At 45.9% G+C, this 20847-nt stretch overlaps 1 protein-coding gene and 1 pseudogene across 1 annotated transcript in view; one reads left to right on the forward strand and one right to left on the reverse strand.

The window, feature by feature from the left end:
* Positions 1 to 512: 512 nt before the first annotated feature.
* Positions 513 to 20847, reverse strand: part of IL17B (interleukin 17B) — a 49635-nt gene continuing 29300 nt past the window's right edge. The window contains exon 3 of the mRNA XM_086931593.1: positions 513 to 2816. Coding sequence (XP_086787719.1) covers positions 2558 to 2816 — 259 coding nt within the window. The 3' untranslated portion in view covers positions 513 to 2557. The remainder of the gene's footprint in view (positions 2817 to 20847) is intronic.
* Positions 3309 to 3996, forward strand: LOC147703059 (calpain small subunit 1 pseudogene; annotated as a pseudogene).

The raw sequence follows: 20847 nt of genomic DNA on the forward strand, positions 1-20847 counted from the left end.
TGGGATGTTTACAATTAATGCCATATTTTATATAAATTGACATTGCCGCCATGCTGTTTAGAATTGTACAACATTTTGCAAGAAAAGTGATTTGTCTGCAGAAAATTATTATTTGCGGGGAAATGTGATTTAGAATTATGCAACATTTTACACAAAAAGTGATTTGAATACAGAAAATGAAAAACGCGACTATTTCATTGTTATAAATATCGAGTATGTTTTGTATTGTTATGTATTGTTTATGTACTTTCAATCTATTTTATTTAGAATAAACTGGAGAGTATGCTTTGGGGCTCCATAGAATATAGGTGCAAGTGTAATCGTGAACATATACAGTTTGTGTGATAGATATGCCACTCTCTCACTAAGCAGTCGTGAACATATCTGCATATGCATAAATCTCTCTCTCACGCTTTGTACAAATAAACGCACATTCCACCGTTTATTACTAGAGTACAAAGGTCAAATTCGAGTTTATTCCCACAGTACAGAAAAATAGAAGTGAAAAGAAATGTGGCCAAATAACACTTTATTGAGAGCAACTGTACTAATAAATGCACGTTCACACATTTCTTATCACAGTGCAAATTTCAAATTAGAGTTTATTTATACAGCAAAATTGGCATGAGAAAATATTTTTTACTGGTTCAGAGACTGCAAGTAACAATTTACATAGGGAAACAAATAACTTAAAAGTCATAATGTCTCCTTTGTGTAATGTTACCACATTGCACAAAGCACAAATTTAACCCCTTGCATCATGGTTTGGTTTTAATACAATTTCTTACTACAGATACTCATGAAAATTGGATAAACTGTATGCCAATACCTTTGGCCGGATCGACAAAGGTAAATTTACACTTTTGTGAAAGTTTACTGCTCGTAAATCCCTTTGTAAATAGCAAACAATCGCAAACTAACACCAAACTGAAGTTTACCTTTGTGAATCAGACCCACAGAGTAGAATAATATTCAATGTGCTACCATCACCACAACCCAAATAAGGTACGTTTTAGTACTGGCACACATTTGACTATTTGTAGGTATATTTGTATGCTTGTTGTTTATTACCATTGTTCGAAAGACGGTAGGGATGTCATGACTCACTCGAGTCCTGGTCCATCCTCACACTTAACAATGATAATAAACCACAAATTACACTTTGCGTCTGCATAAATACATACCTACATGAGTTGCATGTGTCTTAGTTTTAAAAGGTCATTTATTTGGGGCGTGGCTTTGTCTGTGAATGAGCAGGACAAAATGGTACTAGTATCAGCCATTTTGGATGGAGACTGGGGCTCCTAGCACTGGGCACGAGTATTTGTCCTAGTGAAGATACTGCACCAGGAGGTGCTGAGCTGAGGTGCCAAAGGCCGAGCTCCTTAACTTGAATAGCACAAGGGATTATGTCTTCCCTGTTGAATTGCTGTGATGGTGATGCTGGCCCTGGGTCATGTACATTACTATAACATATTCTTTCGGGTATGATTCACAAAGTTTCCACTGTTGGAAGTAATGTTTTACTCTTAACTTAATTGTGATATACTTGTGAATTTCTGTAAGACTCACTTAGTCCTTGACAAAGCATTGTGCATCGGGCCCTTTGTGTTTAGAATCAGGGTTATCTCCGCATGTCTGGTCAGTTCACAGGTCAAAGTGAGTTGCAAGTTTCCATTGTCTGTCTTAGCAATCATGTGTATTTTCCTACATGGTGCTTAAATATGAGCTGGCTTTATTTGCATGAATCACATGTAGACACTAGGGTAAATTGAACGTAGGAATTTGGTTCTGGTTAAGGACAAAGTTGATCAATTGGTAGCAGTTGAGCCCCAATCCCACAGGATGTCTTAAGCTGCCATATGGAATTACACAATGGTCAATGAAAACTCTTTGGTTCATTCAACCATTAAGCGTTCTATAGCCTACAAATTGGGGAGAGAGCCTGGTTTGAGAGCAATTTTTCTAAAGGATGATTTTTGAGTAGGGTCGCTATTCAGCAGGCAAACGACAAGGAGCTTAGGGGCCATATTATCAAGAGCGGTGATAACATTATCGCCGATTTAGCGACAGGAAACTGCTACTAAAGAGGCGATAATGGGCTTGATAATATGTCCTTGTGAATTCCCATCGAAGCCCAGGTTTGATGTCATTCACACCAGAACCTGGACTTCTACAGGAATTCATAAGGGCATATTATCAAGTCCCTTATCGCCGCTTTAGCAGCAGTTTCCTGCCGCTTTAGCAGCGATAATGTTATCGCCGTTCTTGATAATATGGCTCCTGGTCTTTAAGACATGAAGTGTAATATGTAGGATGCAATCCCTGCTCCACTCTGAAGAGTATCCCGACAGATTCTGCTTTGCTCCCTACTGTCTTAGCCTTTTGTGATACAGGTTCTATTTTGGATGATTTTCACTGTAAGGAGCATTGAGCTTCTGTCGGTGCTGGTTCTACTCAAGATAGCTATTGGAAGAGGACAACTACCATGTCATATGGAAAAGGGGTGTGTATATTTTTGTGATCCATCTGAATGCTTCAGGCTTTGCTTCACTGGTTAGAAGATGCATGTGCAACCAATCACGATGTTCTCCATCACCGTCTGATATACTGGGTGGCACCTCTTCTTCTTGCGGTGGGACTTCCTACCCTGCACTTCCCACGGGCAGAGCAACCTCCTGACGGGAATCTTGCCGTAGATGGGGATGCTGGTCATTGAACGGTCCTCCTGCATGGTAAAGGGGTTGATGCAGCCCGTGCACAGGCAGCGGGCCTCAGGGATGTCCACGGGGATGCGCGACTCATCATGGTTGATGCTAGGGAGAAGGATGAAAATGTTAATTTAACGGTTTTGCTCAGGAGTTTGACTGTCCTATCTCGATTGAGGATAGTCTTCAAACATACAAGTTCCACAGACATGAACTGCATTCTGAAGCAGTACCTGTAATTTTCTACAAATAAAGATTTCGTAAAAGCTAGTTATTAAACAAAGATACACTAATTTTAAACAATGTGTATTTTCAACAAAGAAAAACTATATTTGTTAAGCCTGCTGTATTTTGTTTGTATTAAACCACATTTGCAGGTCACATTTTGCTTGCAACAACATACTGACATGACCGGAAAATATTAGATACATGAGAAATACATTTTGGCTTGAAGAATAGTAATACAATGACAATAAAACCGATCATAACAAAAGAAAGACTGCACCAGGAGCAGCTCTGCCTCCCGAGCAGTGCTCCTCGTCCCACATCCCGTGACTCCATCTTGTATCTTTCTTGTATCTTACTTCATGAGACGCCATAATGTTCCTAATCAATAGCTTTAAGAAGGGTGTCTTCAGAGATGGTAGTGGTGGAGGAGCAGGAAACATGATGGGGACCTTCATGAACATCATCCGTGATGCCACCACCCCCCGCAGCCATGCTTCCAGGGTCCAGGCCAGTGAAAGGGAAGAGGTCCGTCAGTTTCAGAGTCTTATTTGCACAGCTGGCTGGAGATGATATGGAAGTGAGACAGACAGAGTTGATGGTAATTTTAAACAAGGTCACCACTGAAATGCAGACCTCAAGCCTGATGGGTTCAGAATTGACTTGTGTCGTACCATGGTGGCTGTCATGGATAGTGGCAGCACTGGAAAACTGGGTTTCAGTGAATTTGAGTATTTATAGGACAATGTCAGGAAGTGGCAGGCCAGTTACAACCGATATGGCACTGACAGATTTGGGACCATTGACAGGTCAGAGCTGCTGGGGCCATTAGAAGCTGCAGGGTTCCGGTTGAATGACCAGCTCTACATTGTAGATAGACCAGCTCTACATTGTAGTTCGAAGATAGTCTGATGAAAATTGAAATATGGACTTTGACAACTATACCAGCTGCCTTGTGCGACTGGATGCTATGCTCCGAGCCTTCAAAGCCTTGGATAAAGATAGGGATGACAAAGTCAAGGTCCCCATGCAACAGTGGCTGCAGCTGACAATGTACTCCTAAGGAGATGACCTCAAAATATAAGTTTCCCAAACTGCAAAATTCGGATTAGCTGACGAATGCTAATTTGTAACTCCTGATCAGCAATTTCTCAGAGAGAATGTGTCCTCCTGCCCCTGCACACTCTTTACTAGTTTTGAGTTGTTCTCCTTTGCTCTGTATTTCCTAATGATAGAAGTCTATAACTGAATATTTTATACAGATATATTTGTTTATGTATAAACATTAGGTTTCAGAAAACGCATGTTCCCGCTTTGTTTGAATTCTGAAATACTCAACCCTTATCATGTAGCATATTGGAGGGAAAAGGATGCCTTATCGAGGAATATTGGCCCTTTTCTTGCTCTCATTTCATCCCTCCACATCAGTCTCTTTAAAGACCATTACCTTCCATCCCTCCCTCACCGTCCTTCTTTACAAATGAGGCCCGCCTCCCGCTAGACCTACCCACAGCCAATAAAAACCGCGCCCGCCCGACCTCCACCTGTTCTTTTTTTGTCTCCCTAGGTGAGACTTACCTTTGGCTTTCTCTATGTGGCGGTGTCTGGGAGTCTTTGGTTTGGTTCTCTCTGTCGGCGGTGCCCTCGGTAGCATTCTCCCAGCGTGCTGTCTCTTCACGGTCTCCTCGTGGTCAAGGGGCGGAGCACTTGCACAGGAAGTCATGAAGGAGGCCGGCAGTCCTCCTGCGGCTGGGTTTCCGGTTTGAGGCTGTGAGGCGGCCTTTACAGTGCACATTAATTGAGACCTGTTATGCCGGGTTTTTGACCTGTCATTTATTTATTGTGGGCATATTGGTATTTTCTACTGATTGGGGTAATTTTTGTGGCGATTTTCTATTGGTTGCCGGCATGGTAGTTTCTAAGCCGTATAGTGGGGTTGCTGAGGAGTGACTTCACCAGTTTGCTGCGGTCATGTGTCACAAGAGGTTGTTTGAAAGGAACAATCTGGTGTCCTCTTCTTCATCATCTTCTGACCAGTTTCCGGTCCTCCTGAAGCACCCTAGAAGCCAGGGCCGAGTGGGGGTGAAGTGCCTCTCATATCTAAAGAAGAATTGAAGGGCATGATTGAGGCTGCTTTGACCAGAGCTCTGCAGGCCCGCCGGTGCTTTCTGTTTAGTCCCGTCCTAGTCCATTGGATCCTATGGGCGACTTATCTCCCTCGGATGGTGAGGGTCATTCTACTGCCTCTGGCTGTAAGTATGTATCCAGGGAGGAAATGTGGGACATTCTGGCTCATGTATAGGACAATTTAGGTTTTCCTCCATTCCAGCTGAGCGAGGACTGTCGGACTCTTTTTCCTCAGTACACTAAGCCTTCCTGGTTGGGCATGTCTTTTTAGGGCCCAGTGAAGGAGATGGTGCTGAGAGAATGCCGTGAGGTGGACAAATAGCAGGTCCCTCGCTTTCTCCTGAAACTTTACTTGTTGGAGGGGGGACGACCCCTTACCTCACAAGGTAAAGTTGGACTCAATCCTGGGCACGCTGATTGGCAAGGTGGCATTCTGCCTGAGGATTGTACCCCGACTGATGCAAGAGATAAAAAAGTGGACCTGGCCTTAAAATGGCGTGTGCTGCTGAAACCTTAGCGCTGAGGGTTAGCCTTTTATCTGCTTATTTTGCGCAATCCTTAGTGCAGGATTTTGAGAAATTGGCGGTGGCTGTTCTGGATGGCTTGGAGTGTTCTGACCTTCTGGCCGCAATGGTACAGCAGGCTAGGCTATTAGAGGACATTTCCTCAGACGTTATTAAATTATCTGCTATGTCTACTGAGGCCTTGTGGCAGTGAGGTATTTCCTATGGCTCGAACAATGGAAGGCTTATACAGGGGAAACAGCAGCTTTGTTACAGTGACCATTTTATGGCCAAGCTCTTTTTGGGGATCAGTTGCCAGCTATGCTCTCAACGGCTTTCAAAGAGTGAAAGAATGCCTTGCCTTATAAAGGGGGTGCGCTTTGTCTGATAAGCCTTGGAATAGGGCCTCTTGGTCATCCCCAAAGCGGGCATTCTTTCTGGAGGAGACTGTTTCAGCCCCGTTTTTCTCCCAAGCACACTGCCTCCACGCCTAAGGGCTCTTCCAAGAAGGGTCCCTGACAACTACACTCTGGACGACTCACTGCTGGTTGGAGGCCAGCTCAGGCATTTTCTTTCGAGGTGGCAACAGGACCTTTTGGATGGCTGGGTCCTGAGCACTGTGAATCATGGTTACGTGATCGACTTTTGGCAGGTTCCTCCAGATACAGGGGGTTGAATAACTCCTGTGCCTCTCTCCCGTCCGTGCAGAGTGGCTCTGCTGGAAGGGGTGTCCAGTTTGTTTGCCAAACGGGCCATCGGTCGGGTTCGTTCGCAGACATCGGCAACGGGGACTATTCCATTCTGTTCCTGGTGCAGAATGTGTCAGACGGTTTTAGGCCCGTTCTGGATCTCAAATGGGTCATCTCCTGGGTTTCAACTGTTCACTTCCGTATGTTGACCCTTCAGGAGATTATTCCTCTGGTTTGGATGGGGAATGTTTTTGGCCTCCTTGGATCTCGAGGACGTCTATGTCCATGTCCCTGTCACCGCCTCTTCTCAGTGTTTTCTGAGGTTCGCAGTGGGAGACTCCCATTTTCAATTTTGCGTTCATCCCTTCGGCCTCAAGTCCTCTCCCAGGTTCTTCACGAATATCCTGGCTCCTCTCGTGGCTCTCCTTCATACAGAAGGGGTATTCATTCATCCTTATTTGGATAACCTTGTACTATATGCAGCAGAAGAGACTCTTGTTCGCTCATGTCGAGAAGTCCTTGGAGGTTCTGCAAGGGCACAGCTTTTTGGTAAACTGGGAAAAATCTTCTTTGTCCCCCTCTCAAGACATGGTGTTCATAGGGGTTTGTTTTCAGACTCTGGTCGGCCATGTTACTCTGTCCGACCGGCGCCTGGTCTCTTTTCAGTCATAGGTTCTGACCTTAATGTCCCTGGAGCCTCCTCCAGCAGTGGAGTGGCTGAGGGTGCAGGGGCATTTGGTTTCTGTGGTGTTTCTGGTTCACTAGGCTCATTTTCACCTTCTTTGCCTTGCCAACTAGATCCTGTTGAGTTGGTCTCCGGGGTCTCTGAGTCTATTGTCTCCACTACCAATGACTGTCCAGATCGGGGAGGAGCTCTCCTGGTGGATCTGGCAGCGTCATCTTCTAGGCGGGATTTCCTTGGCTCCCCCCGATCTGCCTGTGGGGTCTTCTGATGCCAGCCACTCCAGGTGGGGTGCTTGACAGGGAATGGAGCAGGCTCAGGGGTGCTCGCCCCTGCCAGACTCCGCGAGGTCTTGGAGTTGTGTGCAATTTGGCTAGCCCTGATTCACTTTCAGGTCTCTCTGCGAGCCATTGGGTGCTGGTTCAGACAGACAATGTGGTGGCGAACTCCTATGTCAACAGGCAGAGGGGTACCAGGCCCAGGTCCATGAACTTGATGGCCAGTGACATATTTCTGTGGGCACAGGTCTGGGTGCCGGGTCTGTCAGCTGTCTACATTCGGGGGGTGGAGAATGTGCGGGCCGATCACTTGAGCAGGGACATTCCCTTGTCAAAGGTTTTCTCCCTCCGTCCCAGTTTGTTCAAACAGTTGGTGGGGCCTCCCTGTGGTGGACCTGTTTGTGGACCCGGAACGACTTCTCTGGGCCCGTGTCCCAGGGCTCTGGGTGTTGATGGGCTTCTGTATGTCTTCCCCCTTTTCCGCTGCTACGGGCCTTTCTGGTTCGGGTCCGGAGGGACCGTGCTCAGGTGGTATTGATTGCACCTCGTTGGCATCGGGCGAATTGGTTTCCTCTCCTTGCCCGGGTGTGTTGCAACCGGGAGTAGATCCTTCCTGTGGTTCCATCTCCTTTGATGTTTCTGCCCCTTCCCTGTGCACCTTGAAGAAGTTACACTTGACAGCCTGGCGGTTGAGCGGCAGGGCTTAGCTGGTTTATGGTTTATTGACCATTTGGCTGTTACGTTGCAGGCTTCTTGTAGATCCTCTACTCTTCTATCCTATGCTAGACATTGGAGGGCCTTTTCGGCCTGGTGTGCTGATGAGGAGGTTGATCTCAGGGTGGCAGACCTCTTTTTGGTGATGAAGTTCCTACAGGATGGGGCTCATCTGGGGTTGTCGGTGGTATCCCTGCGGGTGCAGTGGGCAGCTATTCAGGCTTTTGGGGGCTTTTGGCATAATTTGAGGGGTGATGGAGGCCTGATGCCTTGTTTTTTTCAGGGTCTGTTGAACTTGTTTACTCGACCTGTCAAGTCCTTTCTTTCTTGGAACTTATAGCTTGTCTTGGATGTCCTGTCGGTCACCCTTTTGAGCCCCTTGAAGGTCTTTAGTTGAAACTCTTGACTATTAAAGACTTGTTTTTTGGTGGCCATTACCTTGGCCCAGCACTTAGATGAGTTGGGGGCTTTGTCCTGTAAGTATCCCTTTGGCAAGATCTTTTCAGACCAGGTGGCTTCGGTGCCGGTTGCTTCCTTCGTCCCTAAGGTTAATTCAGCTTTTCATCTCAGCCAGGAGGTGATTTTGCCAGAGTTTTGTCCTGATCCTTCCACGGTTGCAGAATCTTGTTTGTACTGTCTAGATGTGCTAAGGACATTGCTGCAGTACCTGCAGGTTGTAGAGTCTTTCCGGAAGGGGGACTCTTTGTTTGTTAACTTTTGTCCTGCTAAGAAGAGTGTGAAGCCTTCTACGACTACATCAAGTTGTTGGATTCGGTCCACGGTCTAGTTGGCTTACAAGCTTAAATGGGTGGATCCTCCGGTTGGGGTCAGGGCTGTTCGACTCACAGTATTGCTGCTACGGTGGCTGAGTTGCAGGGCACCTCTGTGGTGTAAATCTGTAGGGCTGCGACCCTACAACGTTTTGTCCGTCACTATCGAATTGCTGGTCTGGAACATTTGGATAATGTTCTGGGCCACAGGGTTTTGTCCTCTATGAGGGATTAGGGATGTTGATCTGCTGTGGTTGGGGTACGTTATTAAATTGGTGTTCTTTATCACTCAGTTGTCCGTCTCGGGTTTATTCTGCTTGCTATGTCCTCATTTGTAAAGAAGGAAGGCAAGGGAGGGGAAGGAGGTAATGCATCCATTACTGTTGATAATGGCATTACTCCCTCGCCTTTCTTCTAAGACCCTCCCGGTGCAGTACATCTGAGTTCTAGCTCAGCTTTACGTACAGGTGGAGGTGGGGGCGGGGGAGTTTTCATGGGCTGAGGTTAGGTCTAGAGGGAGGTGAGCCTCATTTGTAAAGAAGGAAGGCAAGGGGGTAGGACTAGGAGTAATGCCATTATCAATAGTAATGGATGCACTACACCTCATTTTCATAACTAGCATTTGGACTGACGCCTAAGCACACAAACGCCTCCTACTTCACCTTACAGGGTTGAGTTGTTCACTGTCCTCTTACAGACTGGTATGCAGCACTTCCACACTGTAGTTTTCTAAAGAGGATTGTAATGTTCTTATTATAATAAAATTAGAGTTTCAAACAAAGAAAGACTGCATGCTTTTGAAAGAGCCGGTGATTCTCTTGTATAGTTCAGAGTACCATGACTGTCTGACGATGTTTATGTGAAATACATAAGCTCTTATTGTAAGGTCTTCACAATAAAGGTTAGTAAAATCATCGAAGGGTAAATCTGTTACTGCACCTTGTGGTTTTACCCTAAGCAAATTTTATTAATGATTTTTTTGAGCTTGGAATGGAGGGTTATGCACTGATGGGGTTACCACCCCTTATGTTTTTGAAAGCAAATACATTTTCGCAGAGGTAAAACCCTTCAATGTGGATTTACTGCATAACTCAAATCAGAAATTGGGTGCAACCACCATTTGCCTCAGATATTCGGTTTACCAGTCCAACTTGGAATGAGGGCCATAGTTTTGGATTTGGACAAACACAATTGTATTACACATGTACTCCAGAGTTGACTTACTATAATAGAGCTGATTGTACTCTGCGGGGAATCTGTGCAAACTAATGAACCATAAAGCAGTGCTTAAGTTGTGCTGGGGTTTCCCGGTGCTCAGCACCGTCACTTAATTGTTAACACCGGCACTTACCTATGACAGTCAACTAAACGGCAGTGCTGTCTGTTTATTTCTGTATGGAACACATCAGGTTAACAATTAAATGTAATTAAAAAAAAGTATAGTATAGAGCATTTACACTGACAAGTGGCATTGATAGCCATTAAAGTAGGTAGTACAACTTGAGGCCTACTGAGCAATACCCTGGGCCCTGGCACGTGTTTATTTACAGAATAAGCACTGCCAAGAAGTAAGGCCAAAGACGTTATGTTCAAGGATGACACACCTGTGCAATGCAACTACACTGAGAAAGAGCGTGTGCTCGAATGGCTGCAAAGAGGGAAATCTGAAACAAAAACAGTAACCAGAAAGTAATTGAGTCCCAGTTCATGGGGCTGCGAGGATTCAGGCCGGTCTGCCATTGTCCTTTTAAAGGGAAATTCGTCGTATGAGAAGCTCATCTTTGTCTATTGCTAATGTTTTTTAGATCTGGGAACCGTTTGAATAGAAGTGTGGTATAGTACTAATTCGATAGGTAAGGAGAGGTGGACTATTTTGGTAATAGTTGATGAATCAGTATCACTTGGCACAATTCTAAGACATTTTTTTTTTTAGAAATCTTCTTATTATTTTCAAAACAAAGAAGGAAATAGACATATCAGGTGCCATACATTCAGACATAATAATAAGGCGAGCAGGCTTAAAAACAGGATAGATGCGAGCAATGGAAAACAATTGAGACGACTACGCTAATGTTAGGGAAACGGGATGTGCAACAGTACAATATACGATCCACTGTAAGCGCAGGCCCTCAGAGCCCGCCCACCCGTAAAATCAGGATAATAAAAGAAGCATGAGCACCAGATACTAGAATACAATCAAAGTCAGGATGTTCCGCAAGCTATACTTATCAACGGAAAGTGAAAGAGAGTGCGAAGAAAAAGAATTCATAAAAACAAAAAAGAAGACAAAACAATAAACCCATCCCTGCACCCCTGCATATGGCTGTCGCCTAACCCCAACTAGCAGTGTGCCTGTCGCCCCAACTAACTAACACAAAAAAAATAGAAAATGGAGGAGGGCATCTTCATACATGCCCCCGGTCCCCCCTCGCCCCGCCAGAACCAGAATCCCCAGACGAACGTCAAAAAATCTATTAGGCTGCAAATACGTAGCGCAACAGGGGAAATTTCAAATACCGCCCTACTTCCCGAGAGCATCATGATTGCAAACCCCATGTCCAGCAAGACTCGATGTCAAACTCAGTCACTTAGTCTCATACTTGACCCTTCCGATAAGACATGTGAGCTCCTTCCGGACGAACTGCCGCTTCCACAGGATAGTCAAAGCACAACAAAACTGTACCAAAGTTCAAATTGAGACGTAGCAAAGAGATGAAAGTGTTGGGAGCTCCGTCAGGTCCAAAGACTCCCCTCACCGTAATGAATTCCCAACGTTGTTCCATCCGCCATCTTAGCGGTGCCGATGCGTAGGGGAGTGACGCAGTTACCAACCAACAACAGTTCCCATCAAAAGTCTCCGGAAAGGGAGCATCAAATAGTCCTTTCGTAGTTGGCAATGATCGTACGCCTGACAATCCATGTAAGGCATCGAGCTCGCTCTCATCAGTCAAGACACTGGTCAGAGGCTCCGACACCTCCCATAGTACGGGGTCTGCTTCCTCCATCGAAGTGGCCATCTTGGGTATCTCGAGTCGTTCCATTTCTCGTAGTGGCGCTGGGTCCGGTCCAATCTGCCCAATTCCAGACAAACGTGCTATCATTTTATGAATGTGGGCTTCAAAGTGAGCATGAAGTGACCCTATGGCTGCCAGCACAGTTCGTAGTGACGGGTCACTCTCGGTCCGTTCCACCATTCCTCGCTCAGTTTCGATCATGTTTACGTCCCCAGGGAGCCCGGTCTCCCCGGGGGGGAACAGGTGGATGTGTAACGGACGACTGTAGAGGGGGACTTATCGTTGGTTACAATAACGATCCAAATTCTGCCACCGCAGGCGGAGATCCCAACCCAGCAAACACTGGCGGGACCCTGACCGGGCCACCGGGCCAGGGACCCCCGTCCACCATTTCAGTTGCGCATCGTTGGCCCTCCTTCGATGTTCACCAATTCAGCCAACCGTCGTCAACATTGGTCCAAAAATTCTTCCACTTCGGTAGACCGGACCCTGTCACACCACTACAGCCGATGTTGTTCAACTGGAACCCGGCTGAGCCAGTACTCGAAACCCCGGCTTCCAAGCTGGTCTAGGCCGCAAACTGCCACACGACGTATCTTCGTCCACCAAATAGGTAGAAATCTCGGGATCTCATCATTAAGCTCTAGTCCGGTTCATATACACGGAGGCAGGGCGCAAAAACAGGATAAATGACAGGATCTTCTGGCAGGAGTCGAAGGTCGGCGGAGCCGGGAGCTTACACAGTCATCTTAGTTTGCTAGCGTAGCTCCTCCTCCCACAATTCTAAAATTATAATTAATTTACACATCTGCAAAGGCACACCAAAATGGAGACGATGGTGAGGTTAAATGTTGAAGGAAAGCTGGAGGATTGGAGTGATCAATAAAGTAATTATTCAACGTCTATCAATGTCAGATTAGAAATAACAAGTGGCAGAAATAAATGGTTCAAGGCATATGAGCTGCAGATTACACACTGTGCATAGATCTCCACCTAGTGTTGGGCCCGGATGTTTGCAGTTTGCTGTTGTCCTGAAAAGTTCTTTGGAAGTTACGAGATAGGTGACTCCTCCTTTGGACCATATTGCGCCTGGGCATCGGCTCCATCCTCAGATAGTTTTTTTCCGCCATTGGGCTCGGATGTGTTTCCTGCACTCCTGTTTGGAACCGAACTTCCTTCGGCGCGCAATCCTCACCCAGTTTGACGGTATTGTTTTGATCGCTCTCCACATCGACGCGATTCTTCACCACTTCGAAGTCTTCGATTCCGGTCGTCGACGAAGGTCTTCAGGCCTACCTAGGCCTTACTCTCTGGCTCATGGAAAGGACGTCATTCAAGAAGTGTCCTTAATGTGGGTCGAAGTTTCCCCACACCGATCTACATGAGGTGTGCAACCTTTGCCTCTCACCGGAGCATGAGGCCAAAGACTGTTCTGCCCCAAGAAGACGATCCGGGACCGACGAGCTCGAAGAACAATGGCTCACTCGTCAGCTTCAATCCCCGATGACATCTTTGAAGAGGGCGTCGATGTGCCAGAACCCTAGCACGCGAAGAAAGTACCAGCTCCTCTGATGCCAAAGACTCAGATGTCGAGGACATCACTCCAGCTCAAAGGGTCGTAAGTAAGACCGTCGACACCAACGCTTCCTCGACACCCTCAAAAAAGGCTTCGGTCACGCCCTCAGCTTCGGGCCCAGGTGCACACCGAGAGACTGCTTTCGACGCCCTGCCTTCGGGCCCGGCAAAGAATCCTACTAAGCCTTCAGGCGGCTCGGGTTCGAGTCAGCCTATTCCCGGTGCCGATCCTATACCAACACCTAAGAAGAAGCCATCTTCCTCAACCACACCGACCGCTGCTCCGACACCTAAGCACACGGCGCCGAAGACTGGCAGTGGCTCATCGATGCCGAAACTGCACTCGGAGCCCCCGATTCACACGCTTCAGAGCCAAAGAAACACCCGGAACTGAAAAATTATGTTCCAGTAAAACACATTTCGAAAGGTCACACTTCTAAACCAAAAGACCCTAGACCAGCTACCGACTCGGTGCCGAAAATACCTCCGGGACCAAAAACTTTAACGCCAAAGGATCTGCCCTGTACAGAAGAACTTTTTACACCAGATCCTAATCAAAAAACTCTTGTAAAGGATCCTAAGATTGGCCAAATAGTTCTTCGCTCCAAGAAGAGACCACCAGAGGCGCCGGCACGTCCTTCTCCTCCAAAGAAGAGAGACATTGCAACCTCTCCATTAAGGGTCCCTTCTCCACCACCTCCCCATAGTGTGCATCCTCCTACACCTCCTCCACCACATCATTCACCTACACCATCCACTAATCCAGACGATGTGGATACAGACTCTGATGACACAGGTGGGGGTGCACATGACCCAGCAGGGACCAATTGTCCCCCTCAATAACCTAATCCATGGGATGATTATAACACCCCTGATGTGCCTTACATCCCACAAGACGATGTATATCCTTCTAGACCTTCTCCACCAGAAGACACTATAGGTTTTAGCCTACTAGTCCAGAGAGCTGCCCAGTACCATGGGGTTGGCTTGCGCACCGATACTGTGGAGGAAGATTTCCTATTAGATACTTTTGATAACACACAAAGGTCTACTGCCATTTTGCCAATGCTTAAAGGTGTCATCAAGCATGCAACAGAGGTTTTCAAAGATCCTGTCAGGGCTCGGGTCCTCAACCCTCGCATTGAGAAAACATATAAAGCTGCCCCTACTGACCCAGTTTACATTAGTGGTCCAGCACCACTCGATTCTTTAGTAGTGTCTTTAGAGAAAATGAAAAAAGACATCAACACAGCAAAATCTATGGGAGCCTTGCATCAGCAAGCTCCCAGACGTTCTTTTCGTCGCTCATCATATAGAGGTAACACAAGAGGCTACTTCTCCGAAAGCCCCTCCACTTCCTACAAAACCCCTAGCCAATCCACATACACTAAGGGCTACCAGAGAGGGGGTTACAGGGGTAACAACAACAAAGGCAGAGGCAAAACCAACAACTCCTGCTCTGCCTCCACCCCTACCCAATGATTTTCCTCCCCTTCCCCCCAACATTCCACTCCTGTGGGGGAAAGACTGCAGCAATTCCTGCCTGCCTGGATCAACATCACATCAGACAGGTGGGTGCGACAAATTATTCAGTCAGGTTACTGTCTAGAACTAACATCTACCCCCCCCAAACATACCACCCAAACAGTGTCCAATGTCACAAGAACATCTATCACTGCAATAGAACCAGTTCCTCTGCACCAACAAAACAAAGGGGTTTACTCCCTATATTTTTTTATCCCAAAGAAGGACGACTCTCTAAGGCCTATTCTGGACCTCTGACCGCTAAACATATACATACAGTCAGACCATTTTCACATGGTCACACTCCAACAAGTCCTTCCTCTCCTGTTACAAAATGGCTTCCTTGCTACTCTAGATCTCTAGGACGCATACTTCCACATTCCTATGCACAAGGCTCACAGGAAGTATCTCAGATTTGTAATAGATGGACAGCACTTTCAATTCAAAGTACTCCCATATGGAGTCACAACAGCACCAAGAGTATTCACCAAGTGCCTAGCAGTAGTGGCAGTACATTTACGAAGACAGCACATCCATGTCTTCCCGTACCTCGACGACTGGCTCATAAAAGCTAGCTCATACAACCAATGTGTGGAACACACTCATGCCACGATCCAACTGCTCCACAACTTGGGGTTCACAATAAACCACACCAAGTCTCATCTGCAACCATCCAAAGTACAACAGTACCTCGGTGCTACAATAAACACCTCAACAGCGCTAGCTTATCCCACTCCAGTAAGGCTAGCCAGCATGCAAACTCTTCTCACAAAGTTTCAGCCACAACACTCTCCATTGCACGAGTGTTCATGCAACTCATAGGGATGATGGGCTCTTGCATTTTCATAGTGCCCCTTGCAAGACTTCAAATGCTTCCTCTACAAGAGTGCCTATCACGTCAATGGACCCAGGCTCAAGGTCAATTAGCAGACCTAGTGTTGGTAGACGGTCAGACTCATCGCTCTCTGCAGTGGTGGAACACCAAAAACCTTTCCAAGGGACGACCGTTCCTAGAGCCAGTTCCTCAGATAATCTTGACAGCGGACGCATCGCTCTCCGGCTGGGGGGCCCACCTACTGCAACACACCATGCAAGGCAGGTGGACACCGCAACAAAAGCTACTCCACATCAATCATCTGGAGTTACTAGCTATATTCCTAGCACTAAAAGCTTTCCAAAAGCAAGTATCAAACAAAGCTGTGTTAGTCCGCACGGAAAACATGACAGCCATGTATTACATACAGAAACAGGGCGGAACACACTCCCTGCAACTCTCTCAACTAGCACAGGACATATGGCGGTGGGCTATACCTCAACACATATTCCATCTAGCCCAGCATGTTCCAGGAGTACAAAATACCATAGCGGATCTGTTAAGTCGCCAGACACAACAGACCCAAAAGTGGGAACTTCATATGCAAGTTCTTCAACCATTCTTTCAGATGTGGGGACAACCTCAGATAGACCTCTTTGCCACTCACGAAAACACCAAATGCCCAAGCTTCGCCGCCAGATATCCACACTCACTGTCCAAAGGCAATGCGATATGGATGAACTGGTCAAACAAATTTGCATACGGTTTTTCACCTCTACCACTCATAGTACACAAACTACAGCAGCATTCGCTAACCCTCATCCTAGTTGCTCCAACGTGGGCCAGACAGCCGTGGTACACCACACTGCTACAACTGTCTGTAGTACCGCACCAAAAATTGTACCTCTCTCCACACCTTTTAACACAGAACCATGAAGAGATTAGGCACCCGGACCCAGCTCAGCGCAACCTTGCGATCTGGCTTCTGAAATCCTAGAATTTGGATATCTTAACCTTCCTACAGACTGCACGAATGTCATAAAAGAAGCTAGACTTCCAACCACTAGAGCATGTTATGCAGCTAAGTGAAAACACTTAGTATTATATTGTCACAACAACAATATTAATCCCCTAGACATGTCTATTCAACACATCATAGGATATTTACTGCATCTCCAAAGATGTAACTTAGCCTACACGTCTATTAGACTGCATCTGGCTGCAATAGCAGCATATCTGCAAAACATCTATCTCTGTTCAGAATGACTGCTATTAAAGCCTTTATGGAAGGCCTTAAGAGAATAATTCCTCCCAGAGTACCACCTTCACCTGTGTGGAATTTAAACATTGTTCTCACATGGCTAATGGGACCTCCCTCCGAACCATTACATAAATGTGAACTACAATTTTAAACATGGAAGGTTGCGTTCCTAGAAGCTATTACTTCTCTGCGAATAGTGAACTACAAGCACTAACCATTCAAGAACCCTTCTTGCAAATGCATCATAATAAGGTCATTCTACGCACTAATCCGAAATTCCTGCCCAAAGTAATTTCTCTCTTCTACCTCAACCAATCTGTGGAACTGCCCGTTTTCTTCTCGCAGCCACAGACAGTAGCAGAAAGAGCTCTTCATACCCTAGATGTCAAAAGAGCATTGCTATACTATATCGAGAGAACACAACCCTTTCGTAAGACAAAACAACTTTTTGTATCTTTCTCACCACCACACAAAGGTAATCCCATTTCAAAATCTGGGATAGCTAGATGGATTGTTAAATGCATACAGATGTGTTACCACAAAGCTAACCGTACGTTATCTGTTCCTCCGAAAGCCCACTCTACAAGGAAAATAGGGGCTTCAATGGCATTTTTAAGGAACATTCCCCTAGGTGACATCTGCAGACCAGCTACATGGTCTACACCGCACACATTCACAAAACACTATTGTGTAGATGTGCAAACCAAACAACAAGCTAATGTGGGCAGGCTGTTCTCAAAACATTATTTCAAACTACTGCAACAGATAGGGGTGGTCGCCGCTAAGAGTGGGTACTGCTATACAATCTGTGCATAGTGTGTAATCTGCAGCTCATATGCCTCGAACGGAAAATGCTACTTACCAGTTTGCATCTGTTCTTGGCATGTAGAGCTGCAGAGTTACATACGCCTCCCCGGCTACCCTTGTCTGTTCCAGTATTATCTTAATTAGCTACAGATTACATGGTCATCCTTCCTTTTCTTGCAAAGCTCCATCATTTGCCTAATGGCGAAAAACAATCTGAAGATGGAGCCGATGCCCATGCGCAATGTGGTTCAAAGGAGGAGTCACCTATCTTGTGACTTAAAAAGAACTTTTCACGACAACAACAAACTGAAAACATCCGGGCCCAACACTAGGTGGCGATCTATGCACAGTGTGTAACTCTGCAGCTCTACATGCCAAGAACAGAAGCATACTGGTAAGTAGCATTTTCCTTGTGAAGTGCGCATTAAATAAAAAACTTGCCAAGTTACATGAGTTAAGCTAAAATTATTAATGGAGGAAAACTGTTAGAATCCAAATGGTGCTCTGCGTGACAGGTTGTCTTGCATGAATTACTCATCGACGTAGTGCTCGGGAAAACTTCTTGTCAAAACAGGAACTGAATCTTGCAGCATGAGTTCTATTGGATTTAAAAGGCGTATAGCGGCGTTTTAAAGAGATGGTGGCGTGCTTTACTGATTGTTATCGTGCTGAGTTAATAAAGTTAAACAATTTCAATAAGCGAAAAACCATGCAGTGAAAATTAAATACTTGCAATATGCTTGCGATCAGTTAACATAAAAAATTAAATTGACAACAGCTGTGATGCATCAAGGAGCCGATTCCGATCCTGGAAAAAAAACATCCATACTGTTTTCACCTGGAGCCATCGCCGTACGATTCGTACCCATCCGTCCGAGTCGCGTAGTACAATCCGCATTCCGTCAATCCGTCCGAATCGTCGCGATCCATACGTATTGCAGGGCTGAAACAGGGAACCGTACGACTCGTACACATGCCGTACGACCCGATGAGTATGATCCGGACCAGGGAATCAGGACGCAATTCGTACAGTCCACGTCAGGTAAGGGCGATTCATACGGAAAAGCGCACAATTACTTACACACCGTACGGCGTGTACCCCCCATGATCGCAGGGGTATGGCACGTACCCCTGCGATCATGGGGGGTACGCGCCATACCCCGCGATCGCAGGGTGTACGCACCATACAACCAGCGAACATGGGGTACGGTGCGTACACCCCAAGATCGCGGGGTACGGTGGATACACCCCGTTATCGCAGGGGTACGCGCCGTACCCCTGTGATCTTGGGGGATACGCGCCGTACCCGGGTGGGCCGTTTCATACCTGTTTCGCGGCAAACTCAGCTTGTACGGCTGTTTTCAGCTCCCGTAGAAAAAGGGTCGTACGGTGCGTACCCGAGACGATTTGTACTTGCCGGGTGGGAAAAACCAGGCGCGAACCGTATAGATGTCGCGTACAGCGGGTTCTGAGGAAGAATCGTACGGAGATTAGAGTCGTACTGTCTCTGTACGACTCATACGGACTACGGCTCCTGGTACGAATCGTACTTCGTCGTACGTTGCAGGGTACGATTTGTACGGGAAAAACGCTCCGTCGGCTATTCGGAGCACTTTTTCCAGAATCGGAATCGACCCTCTAATGTAATATATGCACTTAAATGTCCTTGTGGAAAAATTTACGTAGGAAAAACAGAACGCAAAATAAAAGTGCGCATTACGAAACACAAAAGCAACATCAGAAATCAAAACATGAAATCAACTGTAGCCATGCACGGGAAAGAAGCAAAACACAACATTGCGCAATTGTGATTCACTATTCTAGAGGTTCTCAAACCTAGAATGGAGTTTGATCAGCATAAAGCATTAGCCAGATCAGAATTCTTTTGTATTAAAAAATGACATGCAATGCAACCTAATGGGATGAGTGACAGGCTTGAGTTTAATTGTTTTCTATAACCATTAATTGTAATTCAGATCCGTTTGGCATATTCCTGATGATCAGTGATGTATATCTTTTACAAACTACATAATATCTTTATTTTTTTGGTTGAATACTGTGGAATTTATATTTATTGTACCAGTTCCCTATTTCATATACATCTAAACTTTTATTATTATCAATTTAATTTTTTTATGTAACTTATCGCAAGCATATTGCAAGTATTTAATTTTCAGGGCATGGTTTTTAACGTATTGAAATTGTTTAACTTTATTAACAGAGCACCATAACAATTAGTAAAGCACGCCACCATCTCTTTTAAAGGCCGTGACACGCCTTTTAAATCCGGAAGAACTCTCACTGCAAGGTTCACTTCCTGTTTTAACATGAAGTTTTCCCTAGCACCGCGTAGGTGAGTAACGAACGCAAGACAACCGGTCACACAGAGCACCATTTGGATTCAAACATAGTTTTCCTCCATTAACAATTTTAGCTTGATCCATGTACCTTTGCACGATTTTTATTTAATGTGCATGGGTGAGTTGAGTTCATTTTGCAGAATGGGGGTAGACTGTGGATTCCCAGAGGGATTAAGATGTGGACCACCCTTTATCACGGCAGAACCAAAGGCCAGGAAGGTGTGCATCTTAAATAACACCGTTAGCATCTTCTAGAGATGGGCCAGGAAGGACGACAAGACTGGTCTCACCGAGGAAAACTAAAATTCATTTGTCCATTGTGGCTTTTCTGGTGGAGAGTTCCCGAAAATTAGGAGGCAATGGAGTAAAGAGTACAGGAGGCCCTCAATAAAAGAGGATTTACGATGGATTAATAGATCCAAAGGTCTGACATTTTCCAGACTTTAGGAAGAGCAAGAGTATAAGGTGAGATGAGGTGGCCACCTCAACTGAGGAAGCTATGTTAACCCATATAAATAATTGGCAAAGCTCCCCTAAAGTACTGTGTTTGGTACTGAGGTCACACTGAGTATAGTTAAGGGGAAACATAGTTTACAACGCTGTCGGTACAACACAGTGCCATTACAACGTGGTCGGTACAACAACAGCGTTGTTACCACACATACCATTAAAATGCAAGTCATTACAATGACTTGCTGAAGGGGGCTTAAGATGTTGGATTTTAAATTCAACACCTTCCCTACTGTTGCACAGACTGAAGTTGGAATAGTAAATTATACTATTCCAAACTCCAGCG

Source organism: Lissotriton vulgaris, chromosome 7, assembly GCF_964263255.1.
Source record: "Lissotriton vulgaris chromosome 7, aLisVul1.2, whole genome shotgun sequence".
NCBI lineage: Eukaryota > Metazoa > Chordata > Amphibia > Caudata > Salamandridae > Lissotriton > Lissotriton vulgaris.